Source organism: Oncorhynchus clarkii, chromosome 12 (assembly GCF_045791955.1).
Source record: "Oncorhynchus clarkii lewisi isolate Uvic-CL-2024 chromosome 12, UVic_Ocla_1.0, whole genome shotgun sequence".
NCBI lineage: Eukaryota > Metazoa > Chordata > Actinopteri > Salmoniformes > Salmonidae > Oncorhynchus > Oncorhynchus clarkii.
The window spans coordinates 77,325,417-77,351,721 of record NC_092158.1 but is presented as its reverse complement, the minus strand read 5'-3'; the positions used below and the strand labels follow the sequence as shown (position 1 = coordinate 77,351,721).

Genomic DNA, 26,305 nt, shown 5'->3' with positions numbered 1-26,305 from the left:
TGCTCACTTTGGCTTGAATTTTTTTAATCTCGTTTGTCTTTTAAATTTAAATGAATCTGTTATTACAGTTTAATATAGTTTTTAAATGTGCTTTCAGGTTATATTTTTTTGTAAGAAGGACAGGACCAGTAATTTACTATTTGCATTGTAATTGTATGTATGTACCTACAGTATTATTACATTTTGGATATGATTATTATGGTTATGATTATGATTATTATTATTATTAGCATTATTATGTCAGTTAGTGGTATTGTTGGTAATGCTAGCCCTGTCTAAGTAAGTTGTTTCTGAACTGTATCCCCTCTATTGGCAGTGCATTAAAATTATATCAAAACAGGAATTATTTTGGGGTAAAATGTCAGTAAATTGCCTCATCGCTCTTCTATCTTCAATAACTGATCTTCAGCTGCTTGCATGACACCATACTGCATGAGAATAACAGAGCACCCTCTCTCTCTCTCTGTCTCTCTCTCTCCCTCTGTTAGGATGAATTTCATCCCTTCATCGAGGCCCTTCTCCCCCATGTCCGTGCCTTCTCCTACACCTGGTTCAACCTGCAGGCACGCAAACGCAAGTACTTCAAGAAGCACGAGAAGAGGATGACAAAGGATGAAGAACGCGCAGTGAAGGACGAGCTGCTGGGTGAGAAGCCCGAGATCAAGCAGAAGTGGGCGTCGCGGCTGTTGGCCAAGCTCCGAAAGGACATCCGGCCCGAGTTTCGTGAGGACTTTGTGCTCACCATCACAGGCAAGAAGCCCCCCTGTTGTGTTCTCTCCAACCCCGACCAGAAGGGCAAGATCCGCCGTATCGACTGTCTCCGCCAGGCCGACAAGGTGTGGCGGCTGGACCTGGTGATGGTCATCCTGTTCAAGGGCAGCCCCCTGGAGAGCACGGACGGAGAGCGGCTGGTCAAGTCGCCCCAGTGCTCCAACCACGGCCTGTGCGTCCAGCCCCACCACATCGGCGTGTCCGTCAAGGAGCTCGACCTCTACCTGGCCTACTTCGTCCACTCACCAGGTCAGTTGGTGAACGCCTTACTTCTCTGTCTATTTCATAAACACACACACACACACACACACACACACACACACACACACACACACACACACACACACACACACACACACACACACACACAGGTCAGTTTGTAAAGCCTTTTGCAGCCACACCCTAAGCCTTGCCAAACCCTGCTCCTCCCCGTGCACCACTAGACCAAATGCTAGCCTGTGATAAATAAAGAGAATCGCCTCCAAGTGTAACGCCTTATCAACATTACAATTATAATACAACACATTACAGAACACATTTGACACCATTGACACACCGTTTAGTTTGTGTGTTGTTTTTTAGTTGTGTATGCGTCTTTAAATGTGTGCTTATCCAGAGATAAAGTCTGTGCTGGTAAATTTGTTCAGGTGCTTGTGTGCAAATTTGTCTGAATTTAAATATGCATGTTTAGGGGTGTGTTGTCTGTAAACAAACACATCTGCAAATGTGTTTGTCTCTGCGTGTGCTAATGTGCACAGTAATTGTCTGGCTATAAATGAGTGTCTTTAAGGCTGTTTTGTGTGTGTGTGTGTGTGTGCGGTGTGTGTGGCGTGTGTGTCGTATGTGGTGTGTGTGGTGTGGTGTGATGTGGTGTGTGTGTGTGTGTGTCAGTAGCAGTCTGTCGTGTGTCTGTGGGCTGAAGAGCGTGGTGACAGCTGGCCCAGTCCCAGGTTGTTTGGGAGGCAGGCGATTGAGGCAGGGAGAGCCGCCCCGTCTCCAGCCTCAGCCTCCCGCGCTCTACTCTCTCTGGCACCGCAGCCCACCTCACAGTCAGCCCTGCTTCGGTCGCTTCGCCAATACACACTCGCTCCCGCTCTCTCACACACACTCTTATTTATAGCTTATACACGGAGACTCCCATACACTAATGCAAACAAACACACACACACACACATGCACACTGCATACAGAGACAACCCTTCTCTATATTAGCTTGTCAGTTTGGTTTAGTTTGTTTATGCACTTTTTTTTTTGTCCAAATTCAACACAGGTGTTTCCTCAACAAACTTTATATGATACTCTATAAGCAGTCCTTTTTCATCAGTTACTTGTATGGAACATGTGGATACTTACTTTGGAATGGAAAATGTAATGTTGAAATAGAGGAGACCCCGGTGTCACGGAAATGTATAGAATATACTGAATTTTACGTTTAGTCTGGTGGATACACAGAGCCCCCCATGTCGGAGGTCAAATGTTCCGCAGAATTTTAAAGATGAATTTGTTGTTTATTATATATTAGCTGTATAGATAGCTTGTCTTGGGTATCACATAAATAATGCCACACTTTGTTTTGTAAATTATCTTAAATAATAATAGTAATAATAATATTATTTTTTCAATAATACATTTGAACCTGTCTCTGATTACACAAGTTAATTTATATTTTTCTATTCCATGACTTTGATCATAAGAAAAGCAATAAGGACTGCATGAAATAGTTTTGAGTCTTGACATAGCACATTTTTCATGTATATGAAGTAACCTTGCAATTTCTGTCTGACAATACATTTGTTGTTTGAAGATTTTGCTTTTGCCGTTCATTATTTTCTATAACTGAACAGTCCACTGTGATCGTGCTGAAACAAATCTTCCATTTGTTTTCTGTGTTTCCTATTGTTGGTTAGTAATGAAACACTCAAGTGAAAAGTGTTGTCAGGTATGCTGTGGGTGTAGTTAGTTGATTGACTCAGGTATGGGCTGATGGAACCCTCACGTACATAGAACCCTCTCCTGCGTTGGTTATCCATTAGTATAAGGCTAAAGAAACGTATTGTCTTACACCAGGCAAGCGTACAGTTACAGAGCCCTAATTCTGCTTCTTGGCACCGTGATGCTGCAGGCCTCTGTGACAGAGTACCCCATGCCGTGTTCTTTTCAGCACAGTGTGTAACTCAGCGTCAGTTAGCTGGGCCTCTGTGAGCTCGTCTTCCTGTTTCACAATGTGCTGCCGCTAACCCAGGCTCAGATTAGCTCCCTGTGAAGCCGCCCCTTAGAGCTTAGCTCTTTTACCCTGTGCCAGTATTCACCAGTCATCCCGATACTGTTTTACCCTTCAGTGTGTTTGTGTGTGTGTGTGTGTGTATGTATATCTGTGTGTGTGTGTGTGTGTGAGTGTGTGTGTGTGTGTGTGTGTGTGTGTGTGTGTGTGTGTGTGTTTACGTATGTCAAGATTAATTTATTTTCTGAAACTTAAATGGTTGCTGCAGTTCGGCAAAATTAAATATACTATTCCTTCACTTCCCACTGGGCACAGACGTCAGTTCAACGTCTAGTTTTGGTTTACATTTGGTTGAGTTGTCAGCTAACGTGAATTCAACTGAATTTTTTTCCCACAGTGTCATTGGATTTAGGTTAACAGATGGGTAAAATACTAAATTCCCTTACATTGATGATTTTTTGCCAATCCAATCAGTTTTCCACGTTGATTCAGCGTCATCACATTGAATATTTTGGTTAAATGATGTGGATACGTCAATTATTGTACCTTTGTGCCTCTGTACAGGGTGGTATTCCATCATAAATCATTGTTTTTTGTTACCTTTTGTTGAAATCGTTGTTTCCCTGCATCTTTGTTCACACTCATGTCAGAGAATAGAAAGTGTTTTAAAAGCTGGGTCTTTCAGGCCTCCTCACTTCTACAGAGACGGCATAGAACTGTTGGCTGACAGCCATAGGCTCCACCTGGTTCTCCTGCCCATAAGCTTCACCACCGTAACACCTCAACAGCAGCCCACACTCCCTCCACTGTACACTGCAAGAATGAAAAGTACCATCTTAAAAAGCACGGACCAGTAGAGCCTCTGAAGGAGCTGGGGTTAAAAGTCCAGTGTAGGGGAGAGAGGGGGAACAGTGAGTGGTTCCATTCTAACCTTTGGAGTGGCAGCGTTACCGTTTTATTCTTAGCTCCCAGGGTGTCTGTGTCTTTCAGAAGGTATCAGAGTCCAGGCCTTATCAGTGCATCTGAGCCATCGGTGTGCTGCAGTTCTCCTGCCCACTGATGTCACCGTCGCCAGCTGCAGGTTTTTCCACCGCAGTATGAGTGACAGGAGACTCCTCTCCTCCTCTGCAGCAGTGCTTTTGTCCAATTATAGACTTAGGCCTTATGGGCGGGGCAGTGAGGGCTAGCTATTACTGGACAACGCAGCTTACACTGCCGCTCCACAGCTGCAAGACCCCTTATCAAAAGTATTTTAGACAAATACATGGCTGTTCACCCAACGTAATGCAATTGCATTTAACCTGTAAGAGTCAGTCACCCAGGACTGGTTGTCCTGAGGTAATTCCTGATGCTGCTGATGATAATGGTTCAGGGATGTGGAGGAGGAACGGGCTGAGCTCATCTTTGATCAGATGTTGAATAAAGCACGGCTCAGCCAGTCAGGCCCTGCCAAGGCCCAGCTCAGGTCACTGCGCGATGGGAAAAGTTCATGTTTTTGTGCGGTGTGTTCCATATTTGTCAGTCTGATGAATCGCCGCTGTTCCAGTATTAGTCATGTTTGGAGCGTGCTCCCTCTCATACGGCTCTCATTACTGCTCTGTTATGATAAAAAGATGTTTCTGAGTGCACCCCTAATCTGTCCACCATGCTAGGGGAGATCTTGTCCAGGGATGTGCATTGTTGGGTCGCTGACCTATGCCAGCTCCACGGTGCGGTAAAATCTGGCGCTGACCCGCCGGGACTACGAGCCCATCTCCATCTCCCAGACTCTCCATCTCGCAAACCACGGGAGAGAACAGAGAGAATGATTTAACCAAACCGAACAAAGAGAATGAGAGCCTTGGAGACCGACAGAGACTTAAGACTTAACACCCTGTCAACCTTATCTATCGTACAGATTTAATATGATTTGCACAATATCCTGAGCTTTAAAATGAGATAATGGTATTATCAGATTTTTCGAATGAATATGATGTTGCCAAATATGACGCAGTATTTTAGTTCACAAAAAAATACAGCCAGCCCTTTGCGTCTTTGTCTTTGTCTATTATGAAGGCAGGCCTGGGAAGGTTTGAGGGTTGTGGATGGGCGTTGGTCCTATGTTCTCTGATTCTGCTGTTGCACCATTCTGTCTCATTCTGTCTCTGTCCCTGTGCCCAGACACAGAGAGAGTGTGGATGGGACCACACAGTCATGTGGATCCTTTAAGTCTGGGTACGTCATGCTTTGGCCAAGAGTGTTTGTCTCTCAGATATAGGGTGATGAAGGAAAAGCGGCGGACATTAAAAGTGTTTTAAAAAGAACCATGAGTTTTACAGGAAAAAATATCTGCTCTTTTCCTTGGCCGATAAACAAACTGAACTGCAGACTTCTGGAAGAAGAACAGAACTGTGTTCCTCCAATGTTCTGGCATGGGTCTGTAACCCGGGCCGACAGAGAAATACTGAGAACCGGCGCGACGGGGGCCACATTCATCTCGTGTGAAAAACACCCCGTGAACGCTCTCAATGGAAAGTTTATATGCTGTTGTCATTTGAATAAATGCACTAATAATGTTTGAACGTCGGCGAGCCACTCATGACATAACAGTGTCATTGACACAGTGGCGTTTTTAATATGCAAAGGGTGCAGGGATCTCAAACAGCCTAGCTTGGCCCGTCTTCAGGGCCCTAGTTTTCCCAGTTCCCTTTTTGTGTGTGTGAGGAGCGCAGAGTGTATGGAATCCCTGGTAAACAGATTATTCGAGGGTGATAGGAAGTCTGAGGAATAGATGAAAAGACTCAACCCGTTAGGCGGTTAGGATTGCAGGGACACTGTGCGCTCCTTAACCACTTTTACCCATAATTCCTCCATAATCACAGTGCATTTACTGGCTTGTTAGTACACGGGCATACTTTATCACAGTATCCGATTTTCTTTATAAAAACAATACATTCACAGTGTCACTGTTTCCTTTAGGCATCTTGGTTTTAGCTGTCCCAAAAAAAATGGGGTTTGTTTTTTAAATTTCGTATTACAAATAATTCATTATTTTAAAAAAAATGTTATCTACAGTGACTGAGGATTTTAACGGTATACCCTTTTGGTCACATTTTTTAAATTTTATTTTCTCTTAATTATGATTTTGTGCTTAAAATGGACACATATTTACCGGAAATACTTAAAAAAAAATAGTTATCGTAGTTAAATAACACATTATAGCAAGCACAGCATCATGGGCACGGAAACATATATAATTGTTTAGTTGTCTCAGCCCTCCTTAAAATATGATTTTGTTCATCTACATCTGAATGAAAAGAGGGGCTACAAGGAGGATGAGCTGGGATGTTTGTTTTTGTATTTTTTGTATAGTTTTTTGTCTCTAATGCTGTGTCGTCTCACTGCTTGATTTCTTATAGCCTTTTTGTACAGACGCCAGGCATGAAATCTGTCTGTCCCCAAAAACATATACCCACGCAGGAGGGGTGGACTGGCCTTCCTCAGCTCCCTGTGCCGAGGAGCGAGGGAGCGAGAGAAGGGATGAGAGCTGCCCGCCCAGTTCCCAGCCAGATTCTGATCCGCTCGCGCTCGGCCCAGTAGAGCAGAGCCGGGGAAAGGCTGCCCTGTAATTGGGACAGCTCTTTCCGTACGGAACCCGGGACAGTGGAGGCACAGACAGTCTGGGAATACTGATACGGGATCTCTATGTTATTTACTTCCTATCAAATTCTGCCATTTAAATAGAGTAGCAACATAGTTTCCCCAAAAAATGCTTTATGAGAACTCTAAATATTTCATTCTATATCTATTATTATGATCTATTGTATTATTGTTAGTGGTATTATTAGTAGTAATTGTGGCCGTAGTGACATCACTCAATCTAATGTAATGTAAAAGAATAGCTCTAAATACAGAGGATGCAAAATGCCATGGTGAAAACAAAGAGAGGCAGGGCAGAACTCAGTGTGGCTGGTTGGCAGCGTTTGGCACCCAAAGCTGCAGCTCTGTTTGGAAGGTGCCAGCTTTTCAAACCGCCGCACAGCCTCTGCCAGCCTCTCCTTCTGATCCTTTCTTTCTCTCGTTTTTAACCTTTTTTCAATGGTTTCGATGAACACTTCCCCCCCTTCGCGGCCTCATCTCCCTCCGCCATGTCAGTGGCCTTTTTAACGAGCCGAGGGAATTATCAGCGCTAAAATTTAGATTATATAATATATTATTTTATATTTATTGACCTCTTTATGTTTCATAATATATTAATCACCATTTTATCAAACAGTGATACATTGTGAGAATATTTTCATATGACTTTTTAGTGTTGATACTTTCAGTGTGATTGTGCTGTAAGGGATACATACTGGTCCAAAACAAAATGGAGGCTCATTCTCAGATCTTGCCCAATGAGAAAGGAGATTGACTTCATGCTAAATAACAAAATGATATTTACTAAGTAACAACAGTAAACTGCATAGTAAACACGCTGTAAAAATAAATCTATATTCAAAATAACATAAAATAGTCATTCTTTATAGATTATTTTCCCAGCTGCTATAGCATTTTTTCACATCTCGCAGCTGAACAGGGAGAGAGAAGATGTCTTGTGAGGGGGCGTGATGAGGGTTTGACAGGCACACCCCCAAAAAAAATAATCACAATTGACGTGTGTTTGCATCTGCAAGCGAGCCTCAAATCCGTTTGGGCAGAGACCTGGGCCTTCATTTGGTCTGAATGATGGGAGAGCGTAAAATGATGGTTGTGGGGGTGGCTGGAATGACTCAATAATGATCAGAAAATTAGGCCCATTATTGACTTAGAGTAAACAGGCCTCTCTAAGTGTGAAAGGGCCCATTCAGCAAGGACCAGGAGCACTGCTTCTTTCTTCCTTTTATGGATCCACCCACGGCCTCAAGAGCCCCTCTTTTGTTCATTGAAATAACAGGGAAGTGAGGGAGAGAGAGGTAAGGGCATCACTCCCTTTGGAGGACATGGTATGGGGGCACTAACATACAGTAACAATACAGCTATGTCTGTGTATTTAGGCATTCTACATATGGATATAGCCTACAAGTGCAGTATGTATTGTAGAAACTGTAACTGCATGTAAAGTTTTTAATAGTTGGACATGCTAATGCTACAATTACATTCCTAGCCCTGCAGACAAACACAGTTCTGTTTTAGTACAATATTAACCGCCATTCAGGGATATCATGATGTTTAATGCTGTCTGTGTTGATGAGCTGAGATTCCCTGGCGGTCTCAGACCCTCTCTGGTTCCGCATCACTTAAAGGCGTGTGCGTCGTCAGAGCTCTGCCACGCCAGCTGACAGCCAGGGGACGCAGGGTGTAAACTAGGTGCTAATGCGTCCTTTTGCCTGTTTGTCAGTGCAAATGTTTTAATTAATGGGAATCGAATAAATAAATAAACTCGCTACGCCTCTGAGCAGCTGAAAAACAAACAGGCCTTTGCCGAACCAACAGAGAGAAGGAGACATGGCCACTTTGAAACAGCACTTTTGATCATATCAAAACAATAATAGTATTTCCACTAGTTTTTTACTCTCTATATGAATTAGTTAATAAACAATTGCCATTATTTTAGATACAGTAATTTAGTCATGATGGTATTGTGAGACTTGCTACTCAAATACTTACTTCTAAAACTCAAATGAGGAGAAAAGTCTTCAGAAAGGCTTCATGCTGATACTATACAGTTGTGTACAGTTATGAATGGGCAACATTTGACCAAGTGGCAACTGTCTATTTAATTTAGACTGCTCAGTTTCTGCTCATAACTGTTATAATAATAATTTTCTCAGAAATGTAATCATTGTGGGAGAATAGTATACAATAAAACGCATGCACACGCACACACACCTTTTATAATTTAGTTGAGTCTGTGGAGGAAGATTCATGCTGTTCTACTGGGTTCTGCTGCCCAGTCCAGTCATTCCCTCCTTAAAGAGGAAGCAGGGCTCAGCTCGACTCGGCTCTGGGCTCCGGCACAAAATCACAAAATCAGCTGACACTTTCACTTCATTATGCCGTCTGTTTGCTTTTCATAAAAGGCTCCATTTCACAGGCATAATTTGGGATGGTAACATTCTCATTATAACCGTCAACTGTCAACACTTCTGCACTCACCTATAATTTCAGACTCATTTGAATTCTTATTGGCAGTTCCAATGCATGCATTTCATAAAATAATAAAAAACAACATGTTTCTTTCACAAGCAGTAAGAAACTATGGAGAAGATTAAAGCAGGAAGTAGCACGTTTATGAGATTGCTCAGGTTTGTTTGGCCGTGCATATTGGTGTATTTACTTATGAGCTTTCACATTTTGGAAGTCACCTCATTGTGTTTTGGGCTATTTAGTGTCTGAGGCTGGTGCCTGGCCTTTTGATGCACACAAACATACCTGTGCTTTGAGTAATTGACCAGAAAGCCCCTGCAAGGGGTTGCCATGGCACCTACCCCTGTTCCCTGCATACCTTTGCTGGGCGGTATCCAAGGTGCTTCTAGGACAGCTCCTATTGGCACACAGAGTGTGGTGCTGGGCTGTTGCTGTGGCACTCTGACCCGTAACGTAGGCAACCGCAGGGCACAGAGCTGCCAGAGGAATCCACTCTGATCTGTTTCACCCTATAGACAGAGCATTACTAACTTGGATATGTCTGAATTCAAGCAGAAATGCCAATACAGGAATACATACTCAAAGAGAAGATTCACTCCATCTTGGTCTCCTTTAGTCAAACCCATCTGAGGGATCTCTGAGACCCTGGTTCAGAGGTTAGCTTCAGTGGGCCTGTTTACAGACCCACGTTTGTTAATTGAATAACTTCTAAAGGTGCAGTAGTGGTGCAGTAGTGACTATCCTTGGTGTCCCATCCTGTGCACACAGGAAGTGTCTCCTGCTAACCATGTGTATGTGACAAATAACATTTGATTTGATTTGATTTGTTTTGATGGCCCAGTTATGAGATGAGTTCAAATGGAGGGCCTATGAGAGAGCCTCCTCTCATGGGGCAGAGCTACTGTAGCGTTCAGAGCCACCCTTTGAAAATATTGTTATACTTCATAAACATGAGGCTACATCTCTTTCCCTTTCATTTTTCAAACGCAATCTGTTTTGCCCTTCAAAACAACCAAGAGATCCCCAAAGATCTCAACTCCTATGAGTGAGTCTATGTATGTTTATGTGTATGTGTGTGTGTGTGTGTGTGTGTGTGTGCGCATCTTTGTGCATGCGCACATGTGTGCAATAGTGGCAGAGCGAGCGACAACAAACGGCATCCGTAGCACAGCATATGTGTGCCTTCTTCTCTCCACAGTCTCCCAGTGCTCCCACTCACCCACCCAGCACCTGAACCCCAGTTTACACCTGGTGCCACACACACACACCACAACACACACACATAGCAGTGCACATATGTGACCTTACAGTCCCTGGGTAGGCCCAGGACCTGGGATTCACCTCACTGCTCATACTGGGTGCCCCTGCCCTGAGTAGAGGGTGTACAGAATGGTTACAACAGGCCCTGACTTGGTCCCCTCCACCGGTCCTAGACTGGGTGCAATCTGTCACCACACTGGGCTGGGAAACTTGGATTTGTTGATTTAGGTCCAATAACATATGGTATGTTTTGTCAGAATTCACTTTGAATTCGAATGGCCTTAGGGATGGTGTTCAAATAATGGTAAAGCCAGGGATTCTTGACGTGAGATGTTTGCAGATCTCTTTGCCTTATAGTTTTTTTGTGCTAACATGCGCTAGTTGCTGTATGATCTGACTCAGACCACCCTGCTCCAGAGTTGTACTCAAGTTTCCATTATACTACTTTGTTTAATATGATTGAGGCTCTCCTCCAGCAACCCAAACCTACAGGGGAGCACCCAAACGGAATTACCTGAGCCTGAGTCCCTCTGCACATGCTCCTTAGCAGCACAGGCGGATATTTAGAGGGTAATCCAAGCCGCTGTGTTTATTTTAAGAGCTGATGATTTAGAGACTGACATTAAAAGGAGAGGGCAAACAATTTAAGAGACATTGTGAATGGAAGAGAGGAGTAGGTGTGGGCCGGAGAATCAGGACTTCTCTCTCGCTCTCACTCTCTCTCCTGGCTCTGCTGTAAAAAAGCACAGATGACAGTGAATTAGAGCAATCTGGCCTCCATTCTGCGGTTAGATTTTTATCTGTGGTTTTGGCCCTAGAGAATACAGAGTCGATGCTTACTTTATTTGCTTGTACTTTTATTGTTGTTTCTGCTCCTTTCATCAGAGTTTATTTTATCTTCTGCTCTGGCTGCGGAATGGGTTCTAGCGAGAGCCGATTCACGCTGGTTCAGGAGTGACCTGGTGGAATATTCCATACCTCGGTCAGAGCTTTCTCTTTTACATGCAGCAGATACTCTACAAATGCTTCGGCCAATTTTGGTTGCCTGGTTACCCAGACTCATTACTCTGGCCAAACGTTTGTTTCTTCTCCTCTGAATTTGACTCCCTCCCGGGCCCTTATAGCAGGGGTATTCAGCTCTGACCCTACAAGGTCCGGAGCCTGCTGGTTTTCTGTTTTACCTGATCATTAATTGCACCCACCTGGTGTCCCAGGTCTAAATCAGTCCCTGACTAGAGGGGAACAATGAAAAGACACAGTGGAACTGGCTTCGAGGTCCAGAGTTGAGTTTGAGGGCCTTACAGAATGCGAATACATTCGAACCGTCTGATTGGTCCCAGAAACCAATGGGTTGGGCCAGAGCCAGAACACACATGGATAAAGCGATGAGTTGAAAATTCGTCATTGGCTTTGATACTGTGGGTAGAGTCGATCCAGTCGCTATTTGTATTTGAATTTATTAAGGACCCCCATGGTGGCATGTCTTGGCATGTCTTGGCATGTCTTGGCATGTCTTGTGGGTTATGCATGGGTGTCCGAGCTGTGAGCTAGTAGTTTAAACAAAAGCTGATGACATTGTTTTGTACAACGCCCCATGTGACCAAGAACGACTTCAATGATGGCAGATTCAGACTGAAGTATGTACAGTAGCGATCGATATAGCAGCCAAAGAATTCTGTCTGAGTCATCAGGCAAAAATGTTGGGGCTCATTCTGACCGTTGGAAGACCTGTTTTGATCTTTGGGCAGGAACTCAAATCCACAACCCTGGCAGCCTCATAGGGAAATCCTTCTGATAAGAGACATGATTAACCTAACAATTTGAAGCCCTAGGTTCCTCACAGAGAGGACTCCTGTCTGGGCTCTCTGACTCAGATACCTACGTCACACTCCAATCTCCTAGTTACATTCTATTCTGCTCAGCCAAATTACAGTGCATAATATGGTGTGGATTATGTCAAATCGGTTGACATTGATTGAAGACATCTGCTTTGACATCATGTTTAAACCATCTTGGTTAGACACATTTGCTATGTTTTCCAAAACCCACATTACAAAAAGAACGCTCTATTCACACATCTCTTTTCAGGGGCTTTCTATGTGTGATATTATATGGCCTAATGCAAAACAAACAGTTCCAAATTACACACATTATTTTCCCATACTGAATCTTCCAAGGCGTTAATCAAATAAACCTTTCTTTCACTCTTTCTCTCTTTCTTTTAACCAGTCTCTCTCTCTCTCTCTCTCTCTCTCTCTCTCTCTCTCTCTCTCTCTCTCTCTCTCTTTCTCTCTCATCTAATTTTTTCTTTCAGTGAAGTTGTCCTGGCCAGAACTCTAACTGAAATGGCCTTTAGTACAGAGGCTCTTTTGTGGTGGACTAGCTGTTTGTGAAAAATACCAGGGTTTTTCTCTGCGCCCCAGGTCCGTAGCTGTGTTTCTTTTCGGTCTGGTCCGGTAACACTCATGTCCTACACACACTGGGGGCTAAACCTTCAGATTTGATTTTGGTTTGGTTTGGCTTCGAATGTCTTTCCGCTTATTTTAGATTTTTTTTTAAACTTCCCTTGTTTTCCCTTGGCGTTGTGTAGCTTGAACGCCAGCTCTGAGCCTCTCCCCACTCGCCCTGATACATGCAGGCCAGCTGCACCGGACGCGGCTGTGTCGTCTGTGACATTTCGTGAGAGGACATCTGCTCACAGCCCAATCCCTGGCCTCTGAGCCCCCCCATCTCACTTAGCATGCTAGCCGTTGTGTCCGCTCTAACATGAGCTCACCAAGGACAGGGAGACGGCGAGAGTGCAATGTAGAATAATCGGTGAGATGCGCTGGACACATTTTTTCACTAAGAAATTATGCAACGATGCTTTGACGGCGGGTGTGAGGAGCATGTTATGCATATAGTATGCATACTGGTTGTGTGTTATTTTGAAATCTGTGTGTATGTTGACAAAATGGCATCCAATAAATTGGGTCATTTTTCAGCCTTGACACAAGGGCACGTGTGTCTCACACACAAATACACAAACACGCACATGCACAAACACACGCGCACACACACACACACACACACACACACACACACACACACACACACACACACACACACACACACACACACACACACACACACACACACACACACACACACACACACACAGACAATCGTTGGTTTTACTATCGAAGTGGGGACTTAAAAATGTTTTCCCATTCACATTACTATTTTCCCTAACCTTAACCTTAACCCTAACCTTACCCCAAACCCCTAACCTTACCCCAAACCCCTAACCCTAAAACTAAACCTAACCCTAACTCCTAACCTTAACCTTAACCCTAACCTTACCCCAAACCCCTAACCTTACCCCAAACCCCTAACCCTAAAACTAAACCTAACCCTAACTCCTAACCTTAACCTTAACCCTAACCTTACCCCAAACCCCTAACCCTAAAACTAAACCTAACCCTAACTCCTAACCTTAACCTTAACCCTAACCTTACCCCAAACCCCTAACCCTAAAACTAAACCTAACCCTAACTCCTAACCTTAACCTTAACCCTAACCTTACCCCAAACCCCTAACCCTAAAACTAAACCTAACCCTAACTCCTAACCTTAACCTTAACCCTAACCTTACCCCAAACCCCTAACCCTAAAACTAAACCTAACCCTAACTCCTAACCTTAACCTTAACCCTAACCTTACCCCAAACCCCTAACCCTAAAACTAAACCTAACCCTAACTCCTAACCTAACCTTAACCCTAACCTTACCCCAAACCCCTAACCCCTAACCTAACCCTAACTCCTAACCACCTTAACCCTAACCTACCCCAAACCCCTAACCCTAAAACTAAACCTAACCCTAACTCCTAACCTTAACCTTAACCCTAACCTTACCCCAAACCCCTAACCCTAAAACTAAACCTAACCCTAATACCCCAAACCCCTAACCCCTAAACCTAACCCTAACTCCTAACCTTAACCTTAACCCTAACCTTACCCCAAACCCCTAACCCTAAAACTAAACCTAACCCTAACTCCTAACCTTAACCTTAACCCTAACCTTACCCCAAACCCCTAACCCTAAAACTAAACCTAACCCTAACTCCTAACCTTAACCTTAACCCTAACCTTACCCCAAACCCCTAACCCTAAAACTAAACCTAACCCTAACTCCTAACCTTAACCTTAACCCTAACCTTACCCCAAACCCCTAACCCTAAAACTAAACCTAACCCTAACTCCTAACCTTAACCTTAACCCTAACCTTACCCCAAACCCCTAACCCTAAAACTAAACCTAACCCTAACTCCTAACCTTAACCCAAATTCTAACCCCGAACCTATCCCCTAAGTTTAAAATAGCGTTTTTCCTTTTGGGGACCGACGAAATGTCCCCACCTTTTTTCTTTCTTGTTTTACTATCCTTGTGAGGACTAGTAAAGTTAGACCACACACACACACACACACACACACACACACACACACACACACACACACACACACACACACACACACACACACACACACACACACACACACACACTCCCTCATGTGTTCTGCAAGCCCTGTCATTACTGCTGTCTTGATGCGGTCAGTGGGTGGCACAGAGGCCTCTCATTATTGTCATTTTATGACAACTTTCACTCTCTCTCAGCAGCACTCCCTGCCTCTCTCATTTCAGCTCCCTATCTTTCTCTCCCCCCTCTGCAGCACAGCCCTCCCTCCCTCTCACCCAGCCCTCTGGAAACCCACATCCATTTCTCTGGCTGCTGGAATGGGAGAGTGTTTGTTTTTAGTGTGTAAACCATACTGAGACATATCCCCAGGGCCGGTCTCATTTGAAGTGTTTTGGCGAGGGGGGCAGACAATTTGGTCTCGATTGCAAAAGTATGAAACGGGAGATTGAGCCACGGCATTGTTCTGCACTTTGACAGCGGCTGACAGTTATTGTGTTTAGTTTTGAATAACGGGGGTAGCTCTGATGTGACCCCGTGCCACAGTGATGTGTGTATTCAGCGGGAGGCTGGTGTTGTACCATACGTTAACAACGACGAAAGACTCTGTGTCATTAGTGACGTGTCTATGTGGGGAGAGAAGACACCCTCCACCAGTCCCTCGCTGTTTAGCTCCGAGGATTTATTACATTACCTCCGGTTTATTATACACTGTCATTTATTATCTTACCGACTGCAGTTGAATAAACTAGCCGGATTGAATTGCGACTTTCACACCTTCTCAGAGAGCTATGGGGTGACAGGGTTTATGGTGCTGTTACAGAGGAGTCTCTGTTAACGCCAGGGATTGAGGGAGAGAGGGAGAGTGGAGCGCGAGACAGAGTTAGGAACGGCGGGGCCAAGATACTGTAGAGAGAATGTTGGAAAGGAGAGTGAGTGACAGAGTGAGTGAACGTGTGTGGGAGTGTGATGGATTGATTTAGAGATAGCGTGTTATGGTGAGCAACATAAAGAAAAATAGAGAGTTACATAAAGAGAGAGAGAGAGTTATGGAGAGAAAGAGCGAGAGAGAAGGAAAGAGAGAGTGTTTAGAGGAAGGCCCTGGGGCAGTGGGGGAGTGAGAGCAGGCTGGTTTACCTGAGGACAGGCGGCAGATAAATCCAGTTTGAGCTCAGCCCCTGGGGCCTCACTGTTCCCGGGGTGTGAAAAGATCCTCTCTCCTTCTCCACCCCTCTCCTCCTCCTTTTACTGACACAGGTGTGTTTTAGGAGGGGAGGTGTTTTAGGTGGGATAGGGTGAGGGGTCTGGGTCATCCAGGTGAGATAAGGGCGGAGCATTGGGGAGGAGATGGGAGGTGGCACTGTGACAGGGAGCTGGAGGAGGGCTCACATGAACATGGACCATCAACATAGCAGACTGTACCATGTACCCGTTGGGCCTCAGGGATTAGACTTCCTCATGTCTTTATTCAGTTCCAGTGTCCCAGAGGAAAAGGCACCGGTTGGCAGGTGAGCCCTGTGTAGCTGTAGCACCGCTAGAGAAAGAGTATTGGAGTAAGATGTAGTAACTTCCTCTCTTGCTTTCCCTCTCCTGTCCCTGTGCCGGTGCTCCTGTCCCTGTGCCACTTGTGCCCAGCCTGTTAGCATGAGGCTATAATTAGCACTTCTAACGTTGTTAGCCTCTAATTTCATTTCGTAGGAGAAGCCCCATGACTCAGTCTGCTGGTGATGCAGAGTTGACTCAAAGTCACAGAGTTTCCCTGTGTGGCTGCTTCCAGGTTTGAACAGGGCCATGAGTTCATGTGCATGTTCCGCTGGCTAATTAGGATAAAGCCACAGTGGGGTAAATGCTCCTTTAGTCAGAGCCTGACCTCCCCCAGGCTTTAGCAGTGTGAAAGCACGGCCTGTGCCCTCCCTCAATGGGAATTGTTCTTCAGTTTAATTATTTTTCACACACTCTCCTCCAGGCCTGCAGTCAGGAAAAATCTCCAGGCCTTGTGATGGGATTCCCTGCTTGTAACGGGTGAATAGGTTCAAAGCATCAACCAACCAGGCTGAGTGTGTGTAAGTTCAGGTGTAACGTATTATCTCTGCTTTTTGTTCTGTGCGTCTGATAGTAGGGAAACCCTGAGATCATGTCAGGTGGTGTTGAGAAGAATTCTGAGGTCAAGTAGACAGTGAGGAGGCTCATAGCAGGACTTCAGAGGCAAATCAAATTAGGAATCAGTCAGGACCAATCAGAGAGTCATGAAGAGCTTTTAAGACTGTGCAGGAGCCAATCAAAGAGTGAGAAGCACATTTTGGAATTAGGCTGGACCAATGTGAGGTGGAGGCCAGGTGCAGAGGCTGTCATGGTCCATCTGTGCTCCTCAGCGCGGTGGGTCTCCTGAGGTCACGGAGCTGAAAATCACAAAGACATGTGGAATGCTGAAGCCTCGCCAACACAAACACGCATTAGGCCCGGCCGACCAGGTCCCATGGACCGTCTCTCAGGGGCAACGCTGCACATTGGGCCGTCCAGTCTCCAGCCCAACTCAGCGCTGTTCCCCTGACGAAAGAGAAGGAGGACAGGTAGGGAGGTTTAGGGAACTGGTTGCACAATCACTCGGAGAGGAAGACACTAATTAGAGGCCACCTTCAACCTGAAAATAGTATGTTCACCTTCCCTGAGTCTATCTTCTTAGGTGAAGTTGAGGAAAAGAGAAATGCGCAGTTCTATGAAGAAGATGTAGCGTTTTATTATGGGATATTAAAGGAGCACAGGGGGCTGTGAGCTGGTCTATTTGACTTAACCATAAAATGGTCTTTTAAATATGGTCTCTTTAACAAAATCCTAATGGTAATGATTGTGGTATTAAACAAATAAACAAAGGGTTTATCCTGGCTGGACCAGTGCTGAGGTGCATTTTCTTCCTATATTCGTAACAGAGGCCATTTTGGTCCAGCAGAACTCTGTTGGCTGCAACAATAGGAAGGGAGCAGTTAGGGTTTCGCTTGCGGAGAAAACAAGGATTGTTGAATTATGGGTAAAGACAGCTGAGGCTAACCAGGTTTGGTTGTAGGGTAAAGTGGGGGGCTTATTGAAAAACAAAAGTCTATGACTCAGACACGCACTCAAAGAGAAATTTAGGCTGCAGGCTTTTCCCCCCACCAAAATTCAATGAAAACACATGGAGTCAAATTATATAAAAAAGAACACCTTCAAAAACATAAAACCCAGGGTTCATTACGGCCAAGAAAATGTTCCACGTATCCTCAGTGTTAATGCCAGAAGAGGAGGGGGGAGGGGATCCATCCTCACATTTGCTATCAATTTAGGGCACTGAAAATAAGCACCAGGTTTCTCTGGAGCCGAATGGAGGAGGAATGTTTTCTCTATATAAAAAAATGAAATGGGGAGGGAGGGAGAGAGTGAGAACGGGAGAGGGGTTGAAGGGAGAGAGAGGGGGTGAAGGGAGCGAGAGCGAGAGAAGACGAGAGTGGGAGGGAGGGAGGTTAGGGAGGGAGGTTAGGGAGGGAGGGAGGGAGGGAGGGAGGGAGGGAGGGAGGGAGGGAGGGAGGGAGGGAGGGATATGAGGCAAGAGCGTATAGCAGTGTAATAATAGCAACCTGGGTAAATGAGAGGGCGCTGGCTGATTTGACCTCAAAGTGACCTGGGTCTGGGCTCAGTCAAGCCTCTCTCCACCTGCTGACCACACATGGCTACAGAGGATCACTCCTGTAGCTATAGTTAACACACAAACAGGCCAAATGTATACATGTCTTATTAACTTGTATAGACGCTATGCACACCTACTAACACTACTTCCCAACTGCATGACAACAGGAGATATTCCCTGTGATGTCTCTGCATATTTGATGAAGAGGATGTCTTTTGAGAAGACCATCAATATTTTTTTATTTGAACGACATGCTCCAGTAGGTTAGGTATTTTAAGGTTGCCTCCATTGTAATATCTTAGAATGTGCTGTAATTCCTAAAGGATATTTTTGGTCTTATACTGTGTGGTGATGCTGTAATGTTACATGATCGACCTCACCTGATCAGAACTGCATGTCAGCAAACAAAATGGACAAAGACACTGACTCCTCTCACACAAACTCCTCCATCCAAATGTTTCTTCCCGGGACAACATGTTGCTCCTGTGTTGGAGAAACAGACGAAAAAAGAGGCCTGGAGAAAAAGCAGGAGGGAGAGCAGAGAAGGAAAGGGAGAATGTGAGAAGGAGGGAGGGAGAGTAAGAGAGAGACCAGATGTGTCTTTTGTTTAGATTTGAACAGGGTGGAAAGGAAGGGTGTAGGAGTTAGGGCTGAGAGGTGGAGGGGGTTTGGAGAAGTGTTATGAAACCAAACCATTCATAGTTGAGCGGCTGCATGTAGGAAGGAGGCTGTACAGTACGGTATGCGTGTGATTACCTACCAGCAAACCACATTCATTATCCTAATTGCTACAATGGTGCCGGCGGTCGGGACTGAGAGGAGCGACCGAGAGTGAGCCACGCTGTTAACATTTGTTAGCCTCATTGACTCAAGAATGTCACTGTCTCTGTCATTTTAAGCAGTGCAGAATGGTGGTGGTATTCTCATACTAGCCTGTGACAGTATACCAATGAAAAGGGATAGGGATTGTAAGGCCATTTTTCCAATGGAATACTGTAGATGTTTTTTTCATGTGGGATCTATCTGTACAGTTGGAGCTAAGCAGATGAACGTGCTGACGGTTTTAGCTTAGCACATGTGTGATCGTGAGCAGACAGAGACACACAAAACGCAAGCTGTTTTCCACCAAATTGAAATCAAACCAATTAGGAAATGGTGCCAATTGTGACCACCCTTATGGTGTATTGTACAGTCGTTTATGAAACACTGTTGGCCATCACCAAATGAGGTCCTAAGTTGCTGAAATCTCTCCATCCCCTCACTCTCCAGCTGTGTTTGTGTGTTTGTTTACTCTATCTGTCCTTAATCTGGATTTGTGTCAGATTCTTTATGAGATAAGATAATTTCAGTAATATGATTGTGATAAACAGTCCTGGGCTCTCTAGCTCCACCTCTGCATATTGTGGCTTTCCTCTCCCTTAACTACATGCATCATGCGTTTCTACGTTTTGGCCAGAGGAGCTGTGTTCTTCAAACAGTGGAGAAAGCCCTGATCAGGACACAGTCTGTTAGTAGGTGGTTGGCAGGAACTCTCTCTCTCTCTCTCTCTCTCTCTGGTTGTAGTGTGGTGTAGGGCAAGGGGACTCCTGGGAAGACAAGCCATCCTCTCTGCCTGTCCAAGGTGGCTGCTGCTGAGGCAGCCAAAGTAAATGACTCTCTTCCTTGGACGACTGTTGACTGTAGGGGAGGAAATTCTCTCTGTGTGTGAGTGTGTATGAGTGCAGACTCCATACTGTATTCATGTGTGTGTATGTGTGTGTGTGTTTGTATGTTGTATTGGATGAGTACCCTTTGTATAATAATCTGTGTGTGTGTGTGTGTGTGTGTGTGTGTGTGTGTGTGTGTGTGTGTGTGTGTGTGTGTGTGTGTGTGTGTGCGTCTGTGTGTTTGTATGTTGTACTGGATGAGTACCTTCTGTATAATAATCTCTCTGTGTGTGTGTGTGTGTGTGGTGTGTACCTTGTGTGTGTGTGTGTGTGTGTGTGTGTGTGTGTGTGTGTGTGTGTGTGTGTGTGTGTGTGTGTGTGTGTGTGTTTGTATGTTATACTGAATGAGTACCCTTTGTATAATAATATGTGTGTGTATGTGTGTGTGTGTGTGTGTGTGTGTGTGTTTGTATGTTGTACTGGATGAGTACCCTTTGTATAATAATCTGTGTGTGTGTGTGTGTGTTTGTGTTTGTGTGTGTGTGTGTGTGTGTTTGTATGTTTTACTGGATGAGTACCCTTTGTATAATAATCTGTGTGTGTGTGTGTGTGTGTGTGTGTGTGTGTGTGTGTGTGTGTGTATGTGTGTGTGTGTTTGTATGTTGTACTGGATGAGTACCCTTTGTATAATAATCTGTGTGTGTGTGTGTGTGTGTGTGTGTGTGTGTGTGTGTGTGTGTGTGTGTGTGTGTGTGTGTGTGTGTGTGTGTGTGTGTGTGTGTGTGTGTGTGTGTGTGTGTGTGTGTGTGTGTGTGTGTATGTTGTACTGGATGAGTACCCTTTGTATAATAATCTGTGTGTGTGTGTGTGTGTGTGTTTGTATGTTGTACTGGATGAGTACCTTTTGTATAATTATCTGTGTGTATAGCGAAGCTTATTTATTGTGGTTGGTCTTTTTACGAGGGCCAGGAATAGCAGTAATGCTATGAGAAAAATGGGGGCTAGCGCGGCGCAGCGGCGCTGTGTCAGGTCGCATCGCTGGAGGTCGCATCGCTCATGGATGATATCAAATTACCTCATCACATCCTCATTGGCTACACACACCCAGCCCCCCACATTTTCTTGGGGTCACCACAAACCCACAGGATTGAACCAGACCACACACAAGGGGAAAGGCTGGGAGAGAGGAGAGGGACAGAGAGCCAGACAGGGCTTGTAGTTGGATATTTTACAGCGAGCGTGTCGACTGGGGAGGAGGAACAGAAGAGTGGAAAGATGAGGTTATGGATGAATGTGGGGTCTGGACAGCTCTAGTGGTCATGGGGAGAGCACCCAGAGAGAAGGAAGGAGAGAGATATAGAGTCAGAGAGTGGGTAGAATGAGGGAGAATGAGAGAGAGAGACTTATCTCAGAGGAGAGAGTGGTAACTGGAGATGAGGAGCTTAGCAAGTCTCTGTTGAACCCATGTTAAATGGAGAGGAAATAAATTGATGAATGGAAGAATAGATAGATAGATGGATGGAGGGATGAAAGGCTTTGGTCTGTGGTGGCCTGTTTGTCTGTGGTGGCTGTATCTGTGGTGGCTGTGTCTGTGTCTAGGTTACATGAACATGAGAGAGAGAGAGAGTGTGTGTGTGGCCACCTCAATGCCACACGGTCCAGTTGACATTCAATAACAGGCTAAATGTTTTTGTGTGTCCTTGTGTCTGTCTGTGTGTGTGATCCTATGCATCTCTGTCTCTCAATTCAATTCAATTAAAGGGGCTTTATTGGCATGGGAAACATGTGTTAACATTGCCAAAGCAAGTGAGGTAGATAATATATAAAAGTGAAATAAACAATAATATAATAATAATATGACCAGTAAACATTACACATACAGAAGTTTCAAAACAATAAAGACATCACAAATGTCATATTATATATATACAGTGTTGTAACAATGTACAAATGGTTAAAGTACACAAGGGAAAATAAATAAGCATAAATATGGGTTGTATTTACAATGGTGTTTGTTCTTCACTGGTTGCCCTTTTCTTGTGGCAACAGGTCACAAATCTTGCTGCTGTGATGGCACACTGTGGAATTTCACCCAGTAGATATGGGAGTTTATCCAAATTGGGTTTGTTTTCGAATTCTTTGTTGATCTGTGTAATCTGAGGGAAATATGTGTCTCTAAAATGGTCATACATTGGGCAGGAGGTTAGGAAGTGCAGCTCAGTTTCCACCTCATTTTGTGGGCAGTGTGCACATAGCCTTTCTTCTCTTGAGAGCCAGGTCTGCCTACGGCGGCCTTTCTCAATAGCAAGGCTATGCTCACTGAGTCTGTACATAGTCAAAGCTTTCCTTAAGTTTGGGTCCGTCACAGTGGTCAGGTATTCTGCCATTGTGTACTTTCTGTTTAGGGCCAAATAGCATTCTAGTTTGCTCAGTTTATTTTGTTAATTATTTCCAATGTGTCAAGGAATTATCTTTTTGTTTTCTCATGATTTGGTTGGGTCTAATTGTGCTGCTGTCCTGGGGCTCTGTGGGGTGTGTTTGTGTTTGTGAACAGAGCCCCAGGACCAGCTTTCTTAGGGGACTCTTCTCCAGGTTCAACTCTCTGTAGGTGATGGCTTTGTTATGGAAGGTTTGGGAATCGCTTCCTTTTAGGTGGTTATAGAATTTAACATCTCTTTTCTGGATTTTGATAATTAGTGGGTATCGGTCTAATTCTGCTCTACATGCATTATTTGGTGTTCTACGTTGTACACAGAGGATATTTTTGCAGGATTCTGCATGCAGATACTCAATTTGGTGTTTATCCCATTTTGTGAAATCTTGGTTAGTGAGCGGACCCCAGACCTCACAACCATAAAGGGCAATGGGCTCTATGACTGATTCAAGTATTTTTAGCCAGATCCTAATTGGTATGTTGAATTTTATGTTCCTTTTGATGGCATAGAATGTCATTCTTGCCTTGTCTCTCAGATCGTTCACAACTTTGTGGAAGTTACCTGTGGCGCTGATGTTTAGGCCAAGGTATGTATAGTTTTTTGTGTGCTCTAGGGCAATGGTGTCTAGATGGAATTTGTATTTGTGGTCCTGGCGACTGGACCTTTTTTGGAACACCATTATTTTGGTCTTACTGAGATTTACTGTCAGGGCCCAGGTCTGGCAGAATCTGTGCAGAATATCTAGGTGCTGCTGTAGGCCCTCCTTGGTCTCTCTCTCTCTCTCTCTCTCTCTGTGGCACGGGGGCTCTCTGGCGGGCTGTGTTTGAAGTGGCTTCTTGGGAGCCTGTGGAGCGTGCTGAAGGTCAGGGGTTACAACAACTGTGCCTCCCAGACCCCCCTACCCCCTCCTATTCCCCAAACCCCCTCAGCCCCGCTTTCATGTCACACACAGCCACAGATCACTTCCAGATCCCCCCGACAGGATAAGGTGTAAAACACTATTGCTTTTTGCTGCCTGCTGTTCTGATGAGTTGAGATATGAGACCCCTTCATTTGTATGTGGCGTGATGAAAAGTCACAACACATGTTTTTATGCCCTTAAAGGCCACACACACAGTCTGTCAACTGGCCATTGTGTCTCTGTCTTGGTGTATTCCGTAAGTATGTGTGTATGGTGTATGGTCTTAGTAGGAATCTGGTCTACCACAGAGAAATCTGTCATTTGCTCAGTGAGGTGTGAAATTGTAATGTTGTTTGCATTCACCTGTCTGGAGCTCAGATATTTCTGATAGTTTAAGCATCCCTCGCCCCTTTTCCTCCTGTCTATCTCACTCTCCCTTTTTCTCCCCCTTTTCTCCTGTCTATCTCACTCTCACCCTTTCCTCCTGTCTATCTCACTCTCACCATTTCCTCCTGTCTATCTCACTCTCCCCTTTCCTCCTGTCTATCTCACTCTCCCCTTTCCTCCTGTCTATCTCACTCTCCCCCTTTCCTCCTGTCTATCTCACTCTCCCCCTTTCCTCCTGTCTATCTCACTCTCCCCCTTTCCTCCTGTCTATCTCACTCTCACCCTTTCCTCCTGTCTATCTCACTCTCACCATTTCCTCCTGTCTATCTCACTCTCCCCTTTCCTCCTGTCTATCTCACTCCTGTCTATCTCACTCTTTCCTCCTGTCTATCTCACTCTACCCTTTCCTCCTGTCTATCTCACTCTCCCCTTTCCTCCTGTCTATCTCACTCTCCCCATTTCCTCCTGTCTATCTCACTCTCCCCTTTTCCTCCTGTCTATCTCACTCTCCCCTTTTCCTCCTGTCTATCTCACTCTCCCCCTTTCCTCCTTTCTATCCTCCTTTCTTTCCTCCTTTCTCCTTTCTATCCCATATCACCATTCCCCCTCTGTAACATATGTTTCCAGTGAGGGGTAGGTATGTTAAACTCTTAACAATTAATTTGTGCTTCCAAGCTACAGGACCCCCCCCCCCCCCCCCCCCCCCCCCCCCTCCCAGAGAGCCAGTAGATCACCCAGGGAGAATTAAAGAGGAAGTGAGGTCAGTGGCCCTCTGTCAGGACTCATCAGCTCCCACGTCACCTGACAGGGGCCACGCCACCCCTCGGCTTAGCTTTACCCAGGAGCACTAGCAGCTTCATGTCATATGGTACTTAGTCACGCTTCTCTTAGTCCCCTGAGTTAATGGTGTCTCGCGACGTGTGGGCTTTCCTCAGTGGGTGTGCTGCTGTGGTATCTGTGTGTGTGTGTGTGTGTGTGTGTGTGTGTGTGTGTGTGTGTGTCTGTCTGTCTGTCTGTCTGTCTGTCTGTCTGTCTGTCTGTCTGTCTGTCTGTCTGTCTGTCTGTCTGTCTGTCTGTCTGTCTGTCTGTCTGTCTGTCTGTCTGTCTGTCTGTCTGCCTGCCTGTCTGTCTGTTTGTAAACTTTTGATCCTCTACCCTTGACTAGTCATCCAGGCATTGATTTAAAGAATGCTTCAAAATAACATAAAATACAGCTCCAAGCACCTGTTTTATAGAAGCCCAGGATACACTACACTACTGCAGCCAGTGTGACATTAACCACAGTCCCTCTCTCTTTTCTCTCCTTCCATGTTGCTGCCGTGACTTCACTGGCTCTTCACTACTGCAGGTAAGAGACCTTTGCTTTCCACACTAATGCACTGAGACCCCCCCCCCCCCCCCACTTCCCCCTGTTTCCATCCATAGTTCCCATGTTGAGAGACCATTGTTAATTACAGTAATTAGCTAACTAATTAATTCATTGTTATGACCATTGCATTGTTAATGTTGGGATAAAAGTAAAACAAACAAATACATGACTGGTATCAGTTCAGTTCAACACCTGAAAGTAAGTATGTTTCAGAGGTAAGCATTATGAATGGGCATCAGACCTGGGGATTCCAGTATAGCTTCAACACAGAACACACACTTATCCTGTCACTGAAGTCACAGGTAAAGAGTGCTAATGAACACACAGACAAACAAATCTGCCTTTTCTGTACTGTACCTGTTCTCACCTCCTGTGTTAGTGTGTGTGGAGGGAAACATTTGATCTTAGTGTACTGTTGAGTGTGTGGCTCCCTCTCTCCCTCGCGCCCCTCCTCCCTCTGTCACTCTTCATAACATTCACGTGTCCTCCTCCTCAGCCCAGCTCTGTGCATGTTTACCTCCAGCTCTCTACCAGATGGTTTCTGTTAAGACTGTACGTTTGACAGCTAGGGTTTTTTATAATATTATTTGAAGTAGTAAGGATTGCTTAGACCTAAAGGAATGAAGAAGGACAAGTGGGGGGTAAAAGGAAATTAAAAGAGGGGTGGAATAAAATCCCCAAATGTATTAAAAACAATTTTTCCATCACTTTTCGAACCCAAGATTCTGATGCTTTGGTTGGGTTCTCTGTGTTTTACATTTTTTTCTAAATAAGGGACATATAATGTAATATTGATTTAAATCACATCTGTTAGGGTGATTTCATCCACCCCCTCTCCCTCTGCTCCACGTCTCCTGGAAAGGACCAGGGGCTCGGGCTGCCAGAAATAATTGCTTGTTTGCTGCTATTTACTTAAAATCTGTCAAAGCCGGAGAGAGAGGCACAGAAGCTGGCAGCCGTGGCCCTACGAGGCGCAGTCATTGTCTCCTGGTAGCGGTCTTGCCCGCTGACTGGGCTCTGTCTGTGTGCCTGTGGGTGTGTGTTTGTTTGTGCATGTGTGTGCCTGTGGGTGTATGTGCGTGTGTGCAAGTGTGTG

At 44.9% G+C, this 26,305-nt stretch overlaps 1 protein-coding gene across 21 annotated transcripts in view; it reads left to right on the top strand.

Moving 5' to 3' along the window:
* Positions 1-26,305, top strand: part of LOC139421362 (nuclear factor 1 X-type) — a 122,337-nt gene that overhangs the window by 41,148 nt on the left and 54,884 nt on the right. For all 21 annotated transcript variants that reach the window (XM_071172175.1, XM_071172182.1, XM_071172171.1 and 18 more), the window contains one exon: positions 489-1,020. In XM_071172175.1, the coding sequence (XP_071028276.1) occupies positions 489-1,020 (532 nt within the window). The remainder of the gene's footprint in view (positions 1-488; positions 1,021-26,305) is intronic.